At 39.2% G+C, this 18,530-nt stretch overlaps 1 protein-coding gene across 7 annotated transcripts in view; it reads left to right on the forward strand.

Annotated features, from left to right (window-relative positions):
- LOC132830462 (general transcription factor II-I-like) overlaps nucleotides 1–18,530 on the forward strand; it is a 148,042-nt gene that overhangs the window by 58,576 nt on the left and 70,936 nt on the right. For 6 of the 7 annotated variants that reach the window (XM_060848196.1, XM_060848197.1, XM_060848194.1 and 3 more), the window contains exons 11-14: nucleotides 4,674–4,739; nucleotides 8,302–8,364; nucleotides 13,974–14,072; nucleotides 18,386–18,451. In XM_060848196.1, coding sequence (XP_060704179.1) covers nucleotides 4,674–4,739; nucleotides 8,302–8,364; nucleotides 13,974–14,072; nucleotides 18,386–18,451 — 294 coding nt within the window. The remainder of the gene's footprint in view (nucleotides 1–4,673; nucleotides 4,740–8,301; nucleotides 8,365–13,973; nucleotides 14,073–18,385; nucleotides 18,452–18,530) is intronic. The other variant, XM_060848199.1, reaches the window with a different exon arrangement.

The following is an 18,530-nucleotide window of genomic DNA, read 5'->3' on the forward strand; positions in this document are numbered from 1 at the left end:
AATGGTGAACCGTACCTGGTTTACAGATGCAGAAATAATATCTACTGATTATGTGAAACTGTTGAAATTGGTGGATAAGAATGCAAACCATCTTTCATGGACAAGCTGATTCACAAGCAAGACCTTGGCAATAAAATCTGCATTTAATTGGAACCTTAAATGATGACATTGTGCAGTAATGTTTACTTATGAGCACCTTGTTACTGTTGGAAGTGTTTTGTAATGTGTAGAACTATTTGTCTATTGTGTATTGTTTTAAAGAGTTGTATGTTCACAATTTCATTTGTAAAATCAACTGGTAGGGTAGGAATTGAAGTGTGCTAATGAAAGAAAAATGTGCATTTTTATAGTACTTTCCATGACCACAGTGTACCACATTGCTTTATATTGTGCTTTACTTGTAATCTGTAGCTGCTGTTGTCTGTCAATAAACATGACAGCAAGCTCCCACAGACCAGCTTTGTGACAATGACTAGATGGTCTTGTGATAAATATTGGCCAAGATCTTGGAGAGGAGATCCTGCTCTTCATCAAAAATGTTTTGGGGGTCTGCTATGTTAAACTGGCAAAGCAAGAGAGAGTCTCAGCCATCTCATAAGTTACAGTCTGACTCTGAAGCAAAAACGCAAGTACGACACTAAAGAATTAGTCTAATCTTCTGTATAAATGTCTGGAAGGACTTGAACGTGGGATCTGTGACTCTTGAGGCAAGAATGTTGTGGAGGTGGGTAATTGAATATACTTCAGGAAGAGGTGGATAGATTCTTGTGTGGCAGGGGAATCTGTGTAGATGAGAATGTGGAATATGAAAAACAAACTAATTGGCTGTAATGCTATTGAATGGAAAAGTAGGCTCAAGAAGCCAAGTGGTTATTGAATGCTCTTATTTCATATGTTCGTAAGGCTGCTACCATTTGAACTGCAGCTCCCACTTGCATCAGAGGAGCTAACTGCAATCCTCATGGGTGGAGAGGAAACCATGTGCAGTGCTTGTCATCTGGCAATTTTTAGAAATTTTAAGGTTGATTCCATTTTCGAGGAGGGCCAGTTTCCATCAGTTAGTCTGTCATTTGTCTATTTCATTGTTTATTAATCTGCAGATTTCCTGTGGATCCCACGTTGCTGCTCTACTTAACTGGATATTTAGTTTGGCTTTGCCCAAACAACTTGAATATTACAGAGACTGACGTATATCTGTTTGTTGTTTCCCTCCACTTTTGTCCTTATGATTGCAATTCAAAACCATGTAGTTGATTTGTAATCTTTTAAGTGACTGACCAGAAACTGTACAAATTCACCTGGTTTTAAGTCACAGCTTTGACACTTTTTTTTGTATTTTCTGTTTGGTCTCATTAGTGTTGCCATGCTCCTAATTTTTTTTTTAAGTAGAATTTTATTGTCTCAATGCTTACTCCCACTGGGTGGTGCTGTAGTTACTGTAGTAGAATTTGTACTGTTCACTAAATCCTGCTTTGTTTCAACAATTGCAAAGAAAACAACCACAAACCTTATTTGACCTGCTGCTAAGTGAAGTGGGAGTGGAGATTGTGGGTTGTAGCAAGTAATATCAAGAAGCAAAAGCTTTAGTTTCTCTTTACCTTTTTATACGTTAACAGGCTGAGAAAATAATGGGGTATCAGGAAATGGTAGATATGCTGAATAATCACACTATCAGTTTTCACAGCAAAGACATCTAGCATTTCAAAAATACTAAAACAAAATCTAGGGATAAAAGGAGGAAAGGAAATAAGTACAGTAACTATCATTGTGGAAAATGTGCTAGGGAAAACAATGGAGTTAAAGACTAATAAGTCCCCTGAAACTGATAGATGTGTTCTTGGAACCAAGTAGCTAAAGAGATAGTGGAGACTATCCATAGAGTAATTCTTCAGATTTTTGGAAAAATTGCAATGGTTGGAAGACCCTTAATATAAAAAGGAAGTGAAAAATTACTAACTGTAGGCCAGTTAGCTTGTTTATTATTGGGAAATTGTCTGTTCTAAAGGATCTAATAACAAAGCACTTAGAAATACATAATAGGATCAAGCAGAGTCAGCATGGCTTCATGAAGGGCAAATCATGCCTGGTCAGTGTACTTAAATTCTTTTGAGGAGGCACAGCAGGATATATAAAAGGGTAACAGTGGGTGCAATTTATTTGGGTTTTCCGAAGATACTTAAGATACCACGTCTTAAGCTACTTAAGAACCTGTGGTGTTAGATTAGCATGGATAGAAGATGGGCCAACGAATATATGATGGTGAATTGGGATAAGTATGGCAATTTCAGGATGCAATCTATAACTAGTGTGCCACAGATCAGTGCTGCGATCGTAGTTATCTTCAATATATTTTAATAACTGGGACCGGGAAAGTGAATGTACAATATCCATCTTTGTGGATGACAAAAGTAGATGGGAAAGACAAATGCTAAGGCTACTGCAGAGTGCTTTCAGAGGAATGAATGCCTTAAACGAGTGGGCAAAAACTTGGCAAATGGAATATAATGTGGGAAAATGTATGGTACTCTTGGCAGAAGGAATAAGAAGCTGAACATTTACTTAAATGGGGAAGGATTGCAGAAAGCTACAGCACTGAAGGATTTGGGACGACTTGTGCACAAATCACAAAAAGCTAGCAGATACATTCAGCAGGTAATAAGGAATGGTATTGGAATTTTTGCCTTTTATTTCAAAGGGAATGAAATATAAAAATAGGCAAGTTTTGTTAAAATGAAGCAAGTCACTAGTCCGGCCTCAGCTGGAGTACTGTGAATACTGACATTGGAGACAGTTCAGCGAAGTTTGGGTTACAGAGGGACTGTCTTAAGAGGAGAAGTTAAATACTTTGGGTGAGTGTTCATTGCCGTAAAGAAGAATGAGAAGTGATCTTATTGAAACATACAAAATCCCTAGGGACTTGACGGTGCAGGTGTGAAACAGTTCTTTTCCATTGTGACTGTGTCTCAGGCCAAAAGGCTTAATCTCTGCGTAAGATATTGAATGTTTTAATCTGTTGAAGAATTTCTGCTGAGGGTGTTGAATTAATGCATTTCTTTACCAGTGGGCTGTAAAAGGAGAGTTTTGAGTATATTCAAGGCTGAGTACAAATACTTTTAATCAGTAAATTGAGGGTTATGGAGAAAAGGGCAAAAAAGTAGAGTTGAGGCCTGTCAGACTTAATAGACTATGATTTTCTGCTCTTACTACCTAAAGCTGTGCAATAATCTTGAGTGGCACTGCTCCCTCACAGCGCTAGCGAACTAGGTTCGATTCCAGCCTTGATTGACTGACTCTGTGGAGTTTGCATGTTCTCCCAGTGTCTGAGTGGGTTTCTTTCGACAGTCCAAAGATGTGCAGATTAGGTGGATTGGCAATGGGAAATGCAGAGTTACATGAATGGGAGGGAATGGGGCAGGATTTCTGGGTGGGATGCACTCAGAGGGTCAGTGTGAACTTGCTGGGCCAAATGGCCTGCTTCCGCAGTGGAATTGTATTGATTCCGTGAGAATGACACCTGTGACACTCTTTCAAATAAGAACATAAGGATGTCACTAGGGACTACTGGCTAGTCAGTTTAACGTTGTTTCTAATATCTTAGCTGTCACTAATGATTGGGAAAGAAAAAGAGGCACTTGAGATATCTCTTTGCGTTTGACTAATTCAATGGAATTTGTTGTCGAAATAGCAGAAATGGTTGAACAGCATACAATGGCATTTGTATGGATTTACAGTATTTATAAACGGCAGTTTAACAATTTATCCTTGAGGCTGGTTATGTTAGCTTAGATTTTAAAAAAAAGTTATAGCACACTTTTATCTCCGAGCAAGATCTGCAAATTATCTTTTGGGTTGCTGCTGACCCATTCAGCTTATTAGGAATATTGGATGAGAGGCACCAGTGCTGTGTTCTTTTCTTACACTATGTAAATAATTAATTCGTGCTTGAAAAGTGCTTCATTGGCTGAAAAAATGATTAGATGCCTGGTGGTCATGAAAGGTGCAATTTTATATGCAAGTCCTTCTTTCATACTTCAAGGTTTGCAAATTGAAACCCATGAAAGCAGTAAACTGTGAGGAATGTGGGAATGAATCAGGATATAAAATGTGAAATGGACAATTGCATGGCAAATGCTTTATGTTGTCAAATGTTTTACACAGCTCATCAATACAGGACATGTGAATTAATTGCTTTTAAGAGTGAACATTGTGAACTGACTATGTTGCCTAGTATGGTGACAATGTCTGAAAACTAGCCTTCCAGCTCAGCGAGTAAACTTACATCCAGAGGTTTTGCTGTTTAGTAATTCACAATTTTTCAGTTATCAGGATGAATATGAAGCTGTATCTATGTGCAAATTTTTGTGCTCTGATGTTACAATTCTACAGGGGTTGTTTGTTGCAAGAAATAGTGCTATATAAACATTGCCTTTCATCCCTCCCAAAATTTCTGGTTGCTTGAAATTCTGCCATCTGAAAGGAAGGAAGAAATGACCCCTTCATAGTTGTGGTGCTTCATTGACTTAAATGTTGATTGAAAGGAAATTGATTTTTTTCTGTTCAGTTGGGGCATAATGAATGATAGCTTCCATCTAAAACACCCATTTCAATTGCATCCTATATTATGGCATGCAAAGTGATGTTGTACGGTAATTTCAAGTTTCATGTGCCAACAGAAAGTGGGCCCCAGAAAGATGCTGATGTATCAAGTGATGAGACTGAGGAGGAATTTACAGCTGATGGTAAGAATTGGAGTAATTCTGTTTTCCTGTTCTGATAAACCCCCTTAAAATACTATCTTTTGTGTTCACATCAGAGCTGAAACATGTTAGTCTCCAAGTTACTGAAGTGTAACTGTTGATTAAAATTGTTCTATGTTGATTGGAGTTTTAAAGAAAAACAAGCTGTGAATTGCAAGTCCAAGTAGTTAGAAGGATTTGGGAAACTTGCATTTTTAAAAAAAAAGCACCCATCCCCTCCCAATCCCCAATTGCCTACTGTGTCTTGATTCTGAGGATTCAGGTGTCTTTGACCAGCTCTTATTGCTGATCCTTGAGTTGGTGGAGGTGAGCTGCTCTTGTGAACTATTGCACTCGAGTGTAGCTACACCCAACTCCCAAGAGTTTGACCCAGTAACAGTGAAGGACCTGTGGTGTAGCTGCAAGTCAGGATGGTGTTTGGCTTGGAGGGAAACTTGCTGGTGATGCTCCCAATGACCTTTGTCCAAGTTGCAGATTTGGAAAGTGCTGTTGAAGGAACCTTTGTGAGATGTTGCATTGCATCTTGTAAATGCTGCTAAAGTGTACTGCTGATGAGTGAATGTTAAAGGTGTTAAATGGGGTGTTAATTAAGTGAGTTGCTTCTTCTGGATATTGTGTAGCTTCTAGTTGTTTGAATTTAACTATCAACTTCCTTGATTCTACTTTGTAAATGGCTGACACGCTTTGCAAAGTCAGGCAGTGAGTTGCTTGCTGCAGAGTTGCTAGCCTGTGACTTGGTTTTGTAACCACAGTATTTATGTGGCCGGTATATTTTAGTTTCTGGTTGATGCTAACCCTCCTGTTGATCTGGTGGCTAGAGGTTCAGCAGTGGCAATACCGTTGAATGTAACGACCTGATTGAATTCTCTTGTTGAAGTCGCCATTGCCTGGCAGTTATCGCTTGAATGTTTCTTGCCACTTACTAGCCTAAAGATGGAGTAGCAAGAAGTTTGTTTCTTTTGACTTGCTGAATTTTGAGTATTTTCTGCTTTTACTTCAGATTCCTGCAGTGTTCTGCATTTGTAATGGAGCTGCTCAATTGTGAATTTGAGTGGTGCTAGTCTTTGAGGCAGAAGGACTTAATTATTGTTCAATCTAATGATTGTTTACAATTTACTGAGCAACTTCTCAGTGGTGGTAAGAGTTAGCCTTAAGTGCGGTATGATATTGGATTTTGCACAATCCAAACGTTGTGGTACTATAATTGAATTTGCTGTCATGAATTTAGAACTCGTGTGTGGTTATTCCCATAATCGCTCATGTACTTTATTCTGTCTATTAAGATTTTTAAAATGTTAGAATTGATTGAAATGAACAAAATTTGAATAACACCTATATTCAGCACATGCTCCATGTAGTGCCTTCAAATATTCCTTCATAACACGTGGACTGAATCAAGTTGGCTGAAGGCAGATATCTGTGATGCTGGAGACCTGACGAGGAGGCTGAGATCAATCATCACCTCAGCACTGCTGGCTGAAGAATGTTTAAATTATTTGGACCAGATGTGCAAGAGACTGGCTTTACATTAGTGCTACAAGTCACATTTAATGGCACTTGTTTTTGACTGGATCTTGATGCGACCAGTTGAAGAAAGGTGAATCGGCTTCCCTCTATTCAACCTCACCAGTTAGCTTCACAAGTTTTCTTAATTTAATGCAAGGCTATTCATCTCTCAAATTAAAATATAGTTGACGGTTTTTACCAGAGACAATAAGGAACCAATTATAAGACTTTCTTGACTGACCATGATATTCTATTGTCTGCTAACCTGAAAAATAATATTTTAATGTTAAATGTACTCGCGGAGACAAAAAGTTAAAGGATTAGTGGGACACAATGTTAAGAATAACTTACCCAGTTACTGAGGTGGCCAATGAAATACCTTTTTTATTTATTATTGACTTTTTAAAATAAAATATATTGACCAGGTTTCTTTCAATACCTACAATTTTAGGAGTAAACCAATAACAAAATAACTGGTTAACGTAGTTGATAATGTGAAAGTGTAAATGTTTATCCCTTTTAAATAAACCAGAGCGGGTGTATGCATGCGCGCGCGCACACTCTTTAAGAAAAGAGGGGGGAGAAAAATAATTTCTCTGCACAAGTTCACCTTTTTTTTTAAAAAAAACCTTCTAGCCCTTAAGGTAAATCTTGAAAGCAAAACAGACATGGTGTACAATCTTCTGAGGCTCTGATCTGGCACGTGATCAACCGTGCATGGTGGTCTCTGGAATCTTGGTATATGTAATTTGTTCAGGAAATATATTGAAAAAGCAACTGCAGGAGCTTTTTCAGAAGGGCAGAGAGATTTCACCCTGAACTTGAGAGCATTTTCAGAAAATAGGAGAGAAACTTGGATCCCTTGGAGAGATTTTGTTCCCCCAACTAATTCCAGTATTCGCCATCCAATCACTATTCAAACAACTCTGGCAGGGATCTACAGCACGCACCATTATCACCAGTCATGTGATGCCTAGGAAGCCTTGTTAAAGATCTGTAGTGTTCACTGACATTTCAGTACAGTACTGATGTTGTATTTCACTGACTGAGATGTTGTTATGATGAGATATTAAGCAGAGGTCCTATTCATTCTAGAAATGAATATAAAGGATTCCATGAAGTACTTTGCCAGTTTCATGACTCTCCTTTATTCCTCAACTAATATTGCTAAAAATGTATATGGCATCATTTGTCTTAGCACACAGGTCTCAAAGCGCAAATTGTATACCACTAAATACCTTTTCAGCATTTTGAGAAGACTTTCCCTCCGTGATAGCCTGTTTCATACCTCCGTCACCACCAACACTCAATCCTTTCTCAAAGTGACTTTCTATGCCAATTGCAGGACATGTAACATTTGAAGTTTACCTCCTCTCTCCTGTATTTGTATGTCCCCAAGAGGTTCTTGAATTATGTTAACTAATGTCGGTCTACACCACTCTGTTTGCTGTTCAGTGTTGTCTCCTCTGTTGGGGAGCCCAAACACAGATTGGGTGATTGCAGCATACTTCATGTTTGTCCACAAAGGTGACCCAAGCTTAAGGTGGCCTGTTGTTTTAATTCTGTTTTGATTTTCTGTCTCACTGACATTTCTGTCCTTGGCCTACTGCACTATTGAAACTCAACATAATCTTCAGGAGCAATATCCTACCTTCCAGCTAGTCACTTTTTCAGGCCTTCTCAACTCAGTCTTAGAGGTTGACAATTTCACAATGTAAACTCCTGTCACCATTTTGTTTCTTTTGCTTGTTCAGTTTTTTGCCTTCAGTTTGCAGCGCACCAGTTCCAGGTACATCATTTATTTCTTTTGCCCCTCCTCCTTTTGGCTTTGGAGGATGTACTTTTCTGTCAATTTCTTTTGTCTTTCACTCTTCCGTAAGTGCTTCCTTTTGTCCTTGCTCAAAATTGTTGCGTTTTAATATTTCCTAGTTATTAATTTCTTTTATTATATTAATTGAAACAAAATGTTTAAATGTAAAACCATTTTAAGGTTTGACGTATCCCTAAATGATAAATATTCTGTACTTGCATTTCTTAGATTCGACACAGCAGGAATATTCCGAAACCAGCGAAGATCCAGAAGTTGAAGTAACTATAGAAGGTAGGAATTAAATTTTCAGATGTTTTAACGTGAATATGAATACAGTGCTGTAGGGTAACATGGTGGCTTATTAGTTAGTACTACTGCCTCACAGCACCAGAGACCTGGGTTTGATTCCACCCTTGATGACTGCCTGTCTGCGTGGAATTTGCATGTTCTACCTCTCTGTGGGTTTTCTCCTGGTGCTTCGTTTCCTCCCACAGTCTAAAGATGTGCAGGTTAGATGGATTGACCATGCCAAATTGTCCATTGTGTTTAGGATGTGCAGGTTAGGTACGTTAGCCATGGGAAATGCAGCATTGAGGATTGGGGGTGTTTGGGTGGGGTGCTCTGAGGGTTGGTGTGGACTTAAAGGGCCGAATGACCTACTTCCACACTATGGATTCTGTGTCTTTTTTGTTTACTGCTTGTTTAGAATTCATTTTTGGTTTTTATATTTGAAACGAAAATGCTTGTATTATATTATCAGCAAAAACTAAAATTGCGTAGCTACAGATCTACAAACAAACGTACTGGAATTCTTCAAGGATGTACGTAGTAGAGTTTATCAGGAGAGCTAGTGGATATGGTTATTTAACTTTCAGAAAGCTTTCAGCATAACAGACGAGTGTGTAAAATTAAAGTCCCATGTGAATGGGGGTAGTCTATTGAGATGGATAGAAAATTGGCTCGTAGAGAGGAAACAGTAAGATTTAAAGGATCTTTTTCTGAATGGCAGGCAACAACTAGTAGGATACACGCAGGGATCAGTATTAGGACTCCAGCTATTCAAAATACAAGTTAATGACTTAGATGAGACTGAATATAAAATTCCAAATTTGCAGATGACATTAAGCTTGGTGGAAATGTGAGCCTTGAGGAAGACTCAATGTTCGTGAGATTTTAGACAGGTTAAGTAAGTGGGCAAATGCATGGCAGATGCTGTACAATGCAGATGAATGTGAGGTTATCCACTTTGGTAGCAAAAATAAGAAGGCAAATCATTATTTCAACTGGTGTAAATTGAGAGACTAATGTTCAAGGAGACCTGGGTGTCCTCCAGCCAGAGTTACTTAAACATGCAGGAGCAGAAGGCAGTGAAGAAGACAAACTACATGTTGCCTTTATAGCAAGAGGATTCGAATGCTGGGACAAGAATGTCTGGCTGCAGTTATACAGGCTGAAAATGTGTTGCTGGAAAAGCGCAGCAGGTCAGGCAGCATCCAAAGAGCAGGAGAATCGACGTTTTGGGCATGAGCCCTCCTTCAGTTATACAGGGTATTGGTGAGTCTGTACCCGCAATGATGTCTGGAGTTTTGGCCTCCTTGTCGGAAGAATTATGTTGTTACTCTGGAGAGAGTGCAGTGAAAGTTGAACAGATTGATTCCTGGGATGGCAGGACTGGTATATTAGGAGGTATTGAGTTAGTTAGGATTGTATTCACTGGAGTTTAGAAGAATGGGTGAGTGGGGGGGAAGGGAAATCTCATTGAAACCTATAAAATTATAAATCTACACAGGTTAGATGCGAGAAGGATGTTCCTGATGGTGGGAAAGCCCAGAACCAGGGCTTGTAGCTTAAGGACAAGGGGGAAAGCCTTTTTAATGTCGAGATGACAAATTTCTTCACCCATAGAGTGGTGAGCCTGTGGAGTTCACTACCAGATACGTGGTTGAGGCCAAAACATTGTGTTTTCAAGAAGAGGTAGGTATAGCTTTTGTGGTTAGAAGAGATCCAGGGATATGGGGTGGAGGGTGGAATTAGGGTATTGAGCTCGCTAAACAACCATGACCAGGTGAACCAGGCATAAAGGATTGAATGGCCTCCTCCTGCTTCAGTCTTTTTAATTTTCTTTGTTACAGATGCTTTTATTCTCTAGATTCTTTTTATTGCTCTATTTCTGACCTTGTCTTGCTTACATTTCAAAAATATATTGGAGGTATAGTTTTGCTCAGTTTAAGATTTGGGGTTATGACATACTTAAGGATTGTTTAGAAAATGATATAGCCAAGAAACTGATGTGTTTCTTAAAAATAAAATAATTTGTCACTCTCTCTTCTAATTGAAGAGCTTAATTTCTCCAGTAGCAAAGCGGTGCTGAATGTAGAAAGCTGTATGTTTAAGGACAGCAAAGAGAAACCTCCAAACCCTACAGGCGACAGATTGTACCTTTCTTTAATTTTTAGCACCAATGACGATTTCACCCACCCCGAAGTCCATTGTTTTGATCTTTGGATTTGGAATTAAGAAGCCCTTAACCCTGTCTATATTTATTTCCTCACCCATAGTATCTGGAAGAGTGGGGCATGATTATCAGTAGACTTACATCATACCAAAGGGAAGGCAGGAGAGAGAAGCAAAATTTAATCTCCATTTCAGATAAATTTTTGAAACCAAAACCATGCTTAAACTAGATTGCACGAATTAATTGAAATTGTCAATTTTAAACCAGGTAAATTGTTACTTATGAAATTGAGGTGCAGATCAGGCTTGATCAAAGAATGGCTAAATAGGCTTGAGAACCTGAATGCATATTTCACCTTGCAGGCGTTTCATTTTTAAAAATTCATTCATGGAATCTGGGTGCCTCTGCTTGTCCAGTATTATTGCTGATTCCTAGTTGCTGATGTTGCCTTGTTCATGTGCTGTAGGTAGGCTGGCAATAACATCAGTAGTGCTGAGTCAAAATTCTGGAACTCATTGAAGGTATTATGGAAGGCAGCAATTATATTTCCAAGGTGGAAGTGAGTACTGCAGATGCTCGAGATTGGAGTCAAGAGTGTGACGCTGGAAAAGCACAGTGGGTCAGGCAGCATCTGAAGAGCAGGAAAATTGACATTTTGGGCAAAAGCCTTTCATCAGGAATTTAGCTGTCAGGGCCCCATAGCCTTTCCATTATCTAATGTCTCCACTGTCTGTTGATATCACAATGAATTGAATTGGCTGAAGACCTGTGATGCTGGGGATCTTTGGAGGAAGCTAAGTAATAAACTTGTAGCTGAAGATTATTGGCAGTGCTTCAGCCTAGTCCTTACAGGTCTTCCTGATCATTGAGATATACAAGAAATGTTCTCTTTCTCATCTGTCATGGTGGGATTTGAACTGTGGTCTGCAGAACTTTTACCTGAGTCTCTGACTTAATGGTCTAGTGATCATACCAGCAGGCCACTGCCTCCCTTATGTTTAAATTATTTTGGTTCTTGATGGGCCAAAGGGTCTGCTCTTGTGCTGCACTGTTCTTTTGTTCTTTGCTTTTCATTCTTTGAAAAGCAGGGAGTACAGATTTTGTTTCTCTAGTCTCTTCTGGGTATACAGTTAACCCAGAGATTCATTTGGTGAAACTCCATTGAACTCCCTCGATGGTAAATCCTCCTTTGGATAAGGAGACTAACATTGTGCATGACATTCCAGATGTGGTCTCACCAGGGCTGCATACAGCTGCAGAAGGCATCTTGATTCTGTACTGTGATTCCCCCTGGAATGTCACCTTAATTGCTGCAACTACATGCTGGGTTTTAGTGACTCGTGGACAGATATTTTTGGATATCTGTACTTCCCACCCCCTCTCCATTTAAAGACATTCTGCCTTTTGTTTTTCCTACCACGTGAATAGTGTCACATTTATTCACATTATATCCTATCTGCCACGTTCCAGCCTGTTCGCAGCCTTTCCAAATGCTCTTGAACCCACCTTGCATTTCATTCAGTTTGATGCCATCGGCGAATTTTGAAATATTACAATTGGTCCCAAAATCCTAATCACTTATATTGATTATGAACAATGTGGACTTAATTGCCCTTTTGGGTTGGTGTTAGTAACTAGTAGCAGCCTGCTATCCTGCAAAGGATCCATTTATTCCCACTTCACTTGAGTATTGATGGAAAAAAATACCCATTTTATTGAAGTTTTTCATCTTGCACTCATCAGGTCATTTCATGAAAATATCAGTTCAAGGGAAAAATCAGCATTTATAATGCATTAGCAATTCCAGGTATGTAAGCACTACATCCCTAAGACTAAGGATCTTACCACACTGCTTACCCCTTTGCCTGCTCACAATAAGCAAAGCACTCGACCAGCTCACTCTTTCAAAACCAGCCACACAGTATCCAAGATTAGATGTGATTCTGCGATTGGATGTCATTACTGGATTATCCTGATCAGGCAAAGGTTCACTGTGAAACCCAATTTGGGATTGTCAGTTGGGCTTGCAGTGTAGTTCACTTCCACATGCTGGAAGTTTTTTTGTAAAAATGTACAGGTCTGGCTGAGCTGGTATTTATTTCCTGTCACTAGTTGCCCTTAAGGGGGATTGAGCTGCATGCTTGAACCTGTGTTGTCCATGTGTTGTAGTTAAACCCACAATGTCAATAAGGAGTGAATACTAGGATTTTGATCCAGTGACAACAAAGGAATGGAGATAGAAGTCATGATGGTGAGTGGCTTGGAGGGTAATTTTACAGGTGGTTTTGTCATGTATTTTAATACACAGGGCCCTGTTCTTTGATAACATGTACACAAACTCTGTTTGTTTCACCTGAATAAAGGTGACATTTGCTTACTGGTTCATGCACTTGTCATCTGAACTGGATTTTCATTTCTCACCTTCCATATCTCTACTTTTCCAGTTTGAGTAGCTGAGGGAAACAGTTGGAGAAATTTCTGGATGAAAGCATCTATCTCCACTTGGAGAGGAAAGACTTGATGAGGCATAGTCAGCATGCCTGTAAATTTGTTTGAATTTGGTGACCCCCTAGCTGAGGGTAGTGCAGTTGATGCAGTAATATGGATTTCAACAAAGTTCCAAACAGGGTTCCACATAGACTTATCAAGAAGGCACATGGAATACAGAGTAACTTCATGATGTGGTGTTGGCCCAAGTGCTGATAAATGGGGCTAGGTTGAAGGTCAGGTATTTCTCACTTGTCGATGCAGGCTTGATGGGCTGAAGGGCACTGTATGATTCAGTGGATTGAGTTAACACCAGGTGAGGGAGTTTATGGTTCAATTGAGACTTGTTTTTTCCCTGTAAGTAAAATATACTGATTATTCTTGAGTTGATGAAAATTACAATGGAATTTTGCCACCTCTGTTAATGCAGTGTTATTTAAATAGAGAATGATGGATTGGTTAACATCTCAAAAGCACAATCTTAGACCATAAGCTTTCTGCTTGCCCTACAGAGTCAATTTCTCTAGCTAGATCTCCCTTTTTGCTCTCTTTTTTTGCTGCTTTTATACCATTTTTTTTCTTCATATATCCCCATTGGCATAAAGTGAAATACGTACATAAATGTCGGTGTAAATTCTGCAGACAGCCTACTTTGATTATGGCTTTGTGTTGGTTCAGTATCATGAAACTATTATATTGAGGCTTGTGATTATTTGCTTCCGTTCCTTGGTATCACTTATAAACAAGTCAGAATTATAGCTCATAATACTACTCACCTGTAGAATTCCAGAATTGAATCTATTTGTGAATATATCAATAAAAATGCAGTAAAGATTGAGCCATCAGTCCTTTTAAAGGATGTTTCTGTTCAGATGAATATGAAGCGTCTACTTTTTAAATTAATGCCACGGATAAGATTAAAGACAAAGTTCATACAATAGTATTTTTTTGTTTTCAGATGATGAATATTTTCCACCAAATAAACGACCAAGAAATACTGTACAGCCAACAGATACTGGGACCATGGTGAAAAGGAAAAGTAGGGAGTTCAATTTTGGTGAGTTGATAATGACTTCTGCACCTGAAAATATTGCCTTCAATTGTAAGACAATCAAGAGACAAGTCACCAGAGGCCTGCTGGATTTCACTTATCCAGTAGTCGACTTCATCAATGATCCAGAAATTAACATAAGTATTTTATAGGCTGGCCTGTGAATATATATATTTACTGGATTTGGATCTCCAAAATCCCCTCCAATAATTTGAGTAGCAAATCCAAAAATATTTTAAAACATTGATTGCACAATCTGTAAAAAGCCATCCAGTGGCAATTGACAAAGTCCACATGGGTTGTTTGTTACTTGTACTGTTTCATGGTCTTGGTAATTTGGCTTTCAATTGTCATTATAGTTGTTACAGTAAGTCCCTGCTTTAAGTTGGCCCATTTTAAGTCGTTCCAATTTAACATGGCGCAGTAGAGGGTTGTAATTCCATTTGTCTTGACTTTCGTGTTAGCATCTTTTTGCATTGGTGTGATATCAGGTCATGTGACCCGATTGGCGCCATTTCAGAGTAAGTGTGAGGAGAGGTGTTTTATAGCTCTTGATGGAACAGTTTTCATACTAATAACCTCCAAAGTTCTTAGTGAAGAATAACTAAAGCAACTGAATTTTTTATTAAAAGGGCGATATTGAAACCTGGGCTACTGGTCTTTACGTATAGAAAACCCTTTTTTTTTAACCCTGTCCCAAGTATGGAACTTTACATCGGGTGAGTCAGGGAGACATCTTAAAATCTGAGAGAGAGAAGCATTTGCTATTGCGTAGAGGTAAAATTGTCTTCCTTGTCTCTGGGCTTTGTGTGAAAAATACAAGGTGCAGTATTTACCCTTCAGAAGCCTGGCTCTGCAATCTTCTGATTAGTTTTGAATCCCAAGCCTGGCCTGTATTCAACTTAGAGAGACTACACAATAGGTGAGAGACAGGCCATTTTAAAGTGGATGAGACGCATTTGCTGAAGGTGAGGCAGAGAAGCCATGTTAAAGTCCTTTTGAGATTGTTTCAGGCTTGTGATTTAGTGCTTCAATCCCTTAGAATCACCCCTAAACATGAGTCAGAAACGCCCAGCAAGTGATGGTAGTGAGTCTGCTGCTGCTAAGAAAACAAGAAAAACTATCACCTTAGCAATGAAATTGGAGGTTTTAAAACGGCTTGAGGCTGGAGAGCGAGCAGTCGATATTGGTAGAGAACTTGGACTCCCCCCTACGACAGTCAGAACAATCCGTGGCAATGCTAACAAAATCAAACAAAGTGCCCAAAGTGTTACACCTTTAAGTGCTGGCAGGGTAAGTCGAACACGAAGCAGCCTCATGGAGAACATGGAAAGACTCTTGTCAGTCTGGATTGAAGACCAAAACCAGCGTCAGGTGCCCCTTAGTTTGATGGTCATCCAAGCAAAAGCTAAAAGTCTTTATGATGATCTACAGAATGAGCAAGGTGAGAATTCTCAGTCAGAAAATTTCAATGCTAGTCGTGGATGGTTCGAACGTTTTAAGAAACGTTCTTACCTGCATAGTATTAAGGTGACTGGTGAAGTTGTTGGTGCCAATACAGAAGCAGCCAGTGAATTTTCCATCTATTTGAAGAAAATCATTGAAGAAGGGGGCTATTCACCAAAGCAAGTCTTCAATGTTGATGAAACTGGGCTTTATTGGAAGCGTATGCCACAGAGCACATACATCTCCAGAGAAGAGAAAACAGCACCAGGATTTAAAGCTGCCAAAGATCGCCTGACTGTTCTGCTTGGTGGGAATGCTTCAGGAGATTTCAAGTTTAAACCCTTGGTGGTGTACCAATCTGAGACACCAAGGGCTTTGAGAGGTCATTCCAAAGAACATCCTGTCATTTGGCGTTCAAATAAGAAAGCTTGGATGACAGGGGCTCTCTTCCAAGAATGGTTCTCTCTCTATGCTATTCCAGCCTGGAGGGAATATTGTGCCAGAGAAAATCTTTCATTTAAAATACTGCTCCTGTTGGATAATTGCCCAGGTCATCCTATTAATCTTGATGACTTGTCTGAAAATGTGAAGGTGATTTTCCTACCTCCTAACACTGCTTCATTGCTACAGCCTATGGTTCAGGGAGCAGTAGCAACATTCAAAGCCTACTATTTACGCCGTACTTTCTCACAGCTCATCTATGAAACAGATGGTGAGAATGCACCATCTGTCAGGGAATTTTGGCGTGGGTACAACATCCTTGAAGGCATCAACAATATTGCTGATTCATGGAATGAAGTCACGTCATCTTGTCTGAACAGTGTATGGCGAAAGTTGTGGCCTGAATGTGTCAGCGACAAAGGAGGATCCCCTGATACTGTCCCTGAAATTCAGCGTGAAATCATTGCCTTGGCACGGGCAGTTGGTTTTGATGAAGTGGATGAAACTGATGTTGTGGAATTGCTTGAGTCACACGGAGAGGAATTGTCCAACGAAGACTTAATGCAGCTAGAGAGTCAACGAGCTGAAGAAGAAGACCGCATTGAAATACCACCCCCTCAAACTTTGTCAACAAAGCGACTTTCTAGAGCTTTCCAAATCATGGAAGAGGCAATGGAAATCTTTACAGAGGATGACCCAAACAGAGAGCGCAGTGCCAAAGTGAACAGGGCGATTAATGATGGCATTAACTGCTACAAAGAGATCTATCGTCAGAAGAAGAAAAAAAACAGTCCAGCACTCCTTGGATAAATTTTTCAAAGCTACTGATAATCCTGGTACTTTGTCTCACTAACTCTGTCAAGACCTGGCTGTTCACCCTGTGTCACCTTAAATTCAAAGCTAAGATCACTCCAACTTCAGTCATTGAGCTTCTGCATACAGAAAACTCACCTGTTTGTGCACATTCAGCACGTGAGGAAAAGTTTTCATGATGAATACCCAGAAAACAAAGATCTTCCACCCAACTCCTGTAGTACAGTACCACCTACCTTTAAGGTAAACCTTTAGACATTTGAAGCTCCTCTTGATGAAGGCGGGCATTGCCAGGGTGGTAAATTTTTTGGTCTGTGCGCCAACTCGGCTTTTGGCTGACTAAGGATAAGAGCATTTGAGGAGTGGGATTCCAAACCTGAGACTAAGGTTCTGATTCATGGAGTAGCACTGATCTTTGTGCTCTTATGTTTCTGAGACTTGAAGGCACAACTGCTGGAGGTTGTTCAAAAGATCTTTCAAATCCAGTGGCAAGGATATTGGTTCAACAGCCAGGTCTTCTCAAAGCAAACATGCTCAGCATTGAGGCACCAATTACTCAAGCCATTTCCAATGAAACACTTCAGGGAAGTCTTTAAAAGCATCTTTGGTCAGTCAATGTTGGATCTCAACAATGTAGGGAAGGTTCATTTGGGAATGTACTGACCACCAAGAGACTTTATAGGGAACATGTAGAGTCAGAATTAAAATTGCAGAGTGAATGCACAAAACTTCCCAACAACCTCCAAGCAACCTTCCACATATAGCAGCATCTGTCGCTTGTAAGTGCATTGGACTTTTCAGCCATCTCAGAATCCATCAAACCAAAGATCATCTGAACTTGAGAGACTGCCTAAAAGGAAACTGGTAAGTGTGACCTACTTTGAATTTATGCATATGCCTTTTACATTTAGTGATTCATTTTTTACAAGTTATTTCAGCTAGGAATGCATTGTACTGCACATATTTCAGTATTAAAATTTGGGTACTTTTGGATACTTCTCACCTGAGAAAACCAAACTTCATTTTTAAATTTTAATTCCTGTGGGAATCTCTGATTCACTTAAAGTTGTTTTCACCTAGTCGTGATTTTAAGGAACGCAACTACAATTTTAAGTGAGGACTTACTGTAGTAGCTTGCCAAAGAAAATTTGTGTTGCTTGAGTTGGTTTTTAAACAAACCTGTATTTTAATGTCCAATGAATCCTCCATGGGATAAGAAATAATTATTGCATTTGGGCCTTAAAGTTTCAACATGTATGATGTGCAATATAATTTGAGATTTTACAACATTTTAGTATTTCATATTGAGGAATTAGTTTCCTTTGCTATCATCTGTGTCAATATTGGGACCAGACTTTTGAGCATGTACGTTTTAAGATTATTTGCAGATTTATTCTATCTCCACTTTGCTGCTATTATTGCTCATAATTGGCAGTTAATGAACTTGGAATTAAGGAATGTCATGCATCTTAGTTGCCTTTTATAATTATTATTGTACTACCTAAATTTGCCATTTGGTCTGATTACAGTTGTGTTGATGAACACTATCTACAATTGGTGATACTTTGTTTTGATGAACTCTCTTCATAAATATGCAAACTTACTTTCTTCAAATGCAGAACAATGGAATGCCAGAATTACCGAGTTGAGAAAACAAGTTGAAGATCTTTTTGAAAGCAAATATGGTAACTTTTAACTTTTTTTTATTGTGTGGTGCTCAACAGTGTGTGCCATTAAGCTAACTAAACAAGTGCCATTTATCAA

Source organism: Hemiscyllium ocellatum, chromosome 31 (assembly GCF_020745735.1).
Source record: "Hemiscyllium ocellatum isolate sHemOce1 chromosome 31, sHemOce1.pat.X.cur, whole genome shotgun sequence".
Taxonomy (NCBI): Eukaryota; Metazoa; Chordata; class Chondrichthyes; order Orectolobiformes; family Hemiscylliidae; genus Hemiscyllium; species Hemiscyllium ocellatum.